At 40.1% G+C, this 1,958-nt stretch overlaps 1 gene segment (V, D, J or C); it reads right to left on the reverse strand.

Annotated features, from left to right (window-relative positions):
* Positions 1-1,375: 1,375 nt before the first annotated feature.
* On the reverse strand, positions 1,376-1,958 carry LOC132654386 (immunoglobulin kappa chain variable 6-17-like). The segment is given in 2 exon segments: positions 1,376-1,707; positions 1,891-1,958. Coding segments are annotated over 2 exon segments (381 nt in total).

Consider the following 1,958-nt stretch of genomic DNA (forward strand, 5'->3'; position numbering starts at 1 on the left):
TCTACACTATTCTGGGTACCTGATTTTTGAAAAGATGCCAGAACCATACAATGGAAAACAGATAGCATTTTCAACCAATGGTGATGATCTAACTGTATATCTACATATAGAAAAATGAAAATAGATCCATACTTATCACCCTACACAAAACCAAAGTCCAAGGTAATTGAAAACCTCAAAATAACACCAGACACACTAAACCTATTAGAAGAAATAGTGTGGAAAAGCTGAACCAAAAAAACCTGGGCCCAGGGGTCTTTTCTGAAACTAGCATTCCAATCAAGGACCATGCATTTAGATAACCTAAAACCCCAGCACAGAAGTAGCCCATGGGAGCTCAGTCTCCAAGCAGGTCCCCTGTTCCTAGGGGAACAGGGCTGACTCTGACATGAACTCAGTGGCTGGCTTTTTGATCACCTCCCCCTGGGGTGAGATCAGCATTACCAGGCCTCAGAGTAAGACAATGCAATCAGTCCTTATGATATCTGATAGGCTTCAGTCAGATGGAAGGGGAAGAGATCCAAACCTATCAGTGGACTGAGGGAGGGGCATGGGAGGAGAAGAGAAAGGGAGAGTGGGATTTGGAGGAGATGAAGAAGGGGGACATAGCTGAGATACAAAGTGAAAAAAATTGCAATAAATAAATAAAAATCAGATGAATGTATGCTGATAATGCAATCCAGGTCTTTCATATTTATACAGCCATCTATTATTACAGCAATAAACTGTTTATTATATGAAAAAAAAAACAGTTCAGAGAATCAATGAAACCAAGAGCTGGTTCTTTGAGAAAATCAACAAGATAGGCAAACCCTTAGCCAAACTAACTAAAAGTCAGAGAGAAACTATCCAAATCAGCAAAATCAAAAACTAAGTGGGAGACATAAATACAGATACTGAAGAAATTCAAAGAAACATTAGGTCTTACTTCAATAGCCTATACAACACAAAATTTGAAAATATAAATGAAATGGACAGTTTTCTTGATAGATTTTCTTTACCAAAGCTTGAGGATTCTTAATCTAAAGTAATAAACTCATGATGATGTAATCTTTGTAAATTATTCCAAATTCTATCCGATTTTCATAAAGATTTATCATAGCCTGAAAGTATAACAAAGAGATAGGGAAAGTCACCATGACAGTGTACACTTCACTGATGCTTCTTACTTGTACTATATACTCTCAGTGCCACACCACAACTTCTAAATCTCTTAGCTTCTCCTTTTAAACTATACACACCAGTGCTGACAAATCTATGGAAAAATGGAGGCTATTTATTAATTATTAATCAGTCTTTCATAGCAGATCTCAGGCAGAAAGAGGAAGTGTGCAGGCCCAGGGCTGTGTGTGGTGCAGGCAACTGGTGAGACTCTCTAGGAGGTTTGTGTTGGAAGATGAAGCACTGTGGGAGGATAGCTGCTACCCTGCTGACAGTAATAAACTGCCAGGTCTTCAGCCTGCACACTGCTGATGCTGAGAGTGAAATCTGTTCCAGATCCACTGCCTGTGAAGCGATCAGGGACCCCTGTGTATCGATTGGATGCCCAGTAGATCAGAGGTTTAGGGGATTGCCCTGGTTTCTGCTGGTACCAAGCTACAGCAGTACCCACATTCTGACTGGACTTGCAGCTTAAGGTGATCCTGTCTCCTACAGATGTGGATATGAATTCAGGAGACTGGGTCATCACAATGTTCCCCTCAGCACCTGCCACCAAAAGCAGACAATGAGTATACACATATACACACAAAGATTCCTGATACAAATGTTGGGATCAAAAATGCCTTTGCTAATGACATTGCTTGCATACTATGGGATACCTACAGTAAACAGCTGTTTCTCTACAAATTAATTATTTTAATGATATTATAATACTCTTTAATGTCTCACCAGACATCCAAAGGAGCAGGAATAGGAAGACCTGGGTCTCTGACTCCATATTGGTGGCCAAGGCTGTC

Source organism: Meriones unguiculatus, chromosome 5 (assembly GCF_030254825.1).
Source record: "Meriones unguiculatus strain TT.TT164.6M chromosome 5, Bangor_MerUng_6.1, whole genome shotgun sequence".
Taxonomy (NCBI): domain Eukaryota; kingdom Metazoa; phylum Chordata; class Mammalia; order Rodentia; family Muridae; genus Meriones; species Meriones unguiculatus.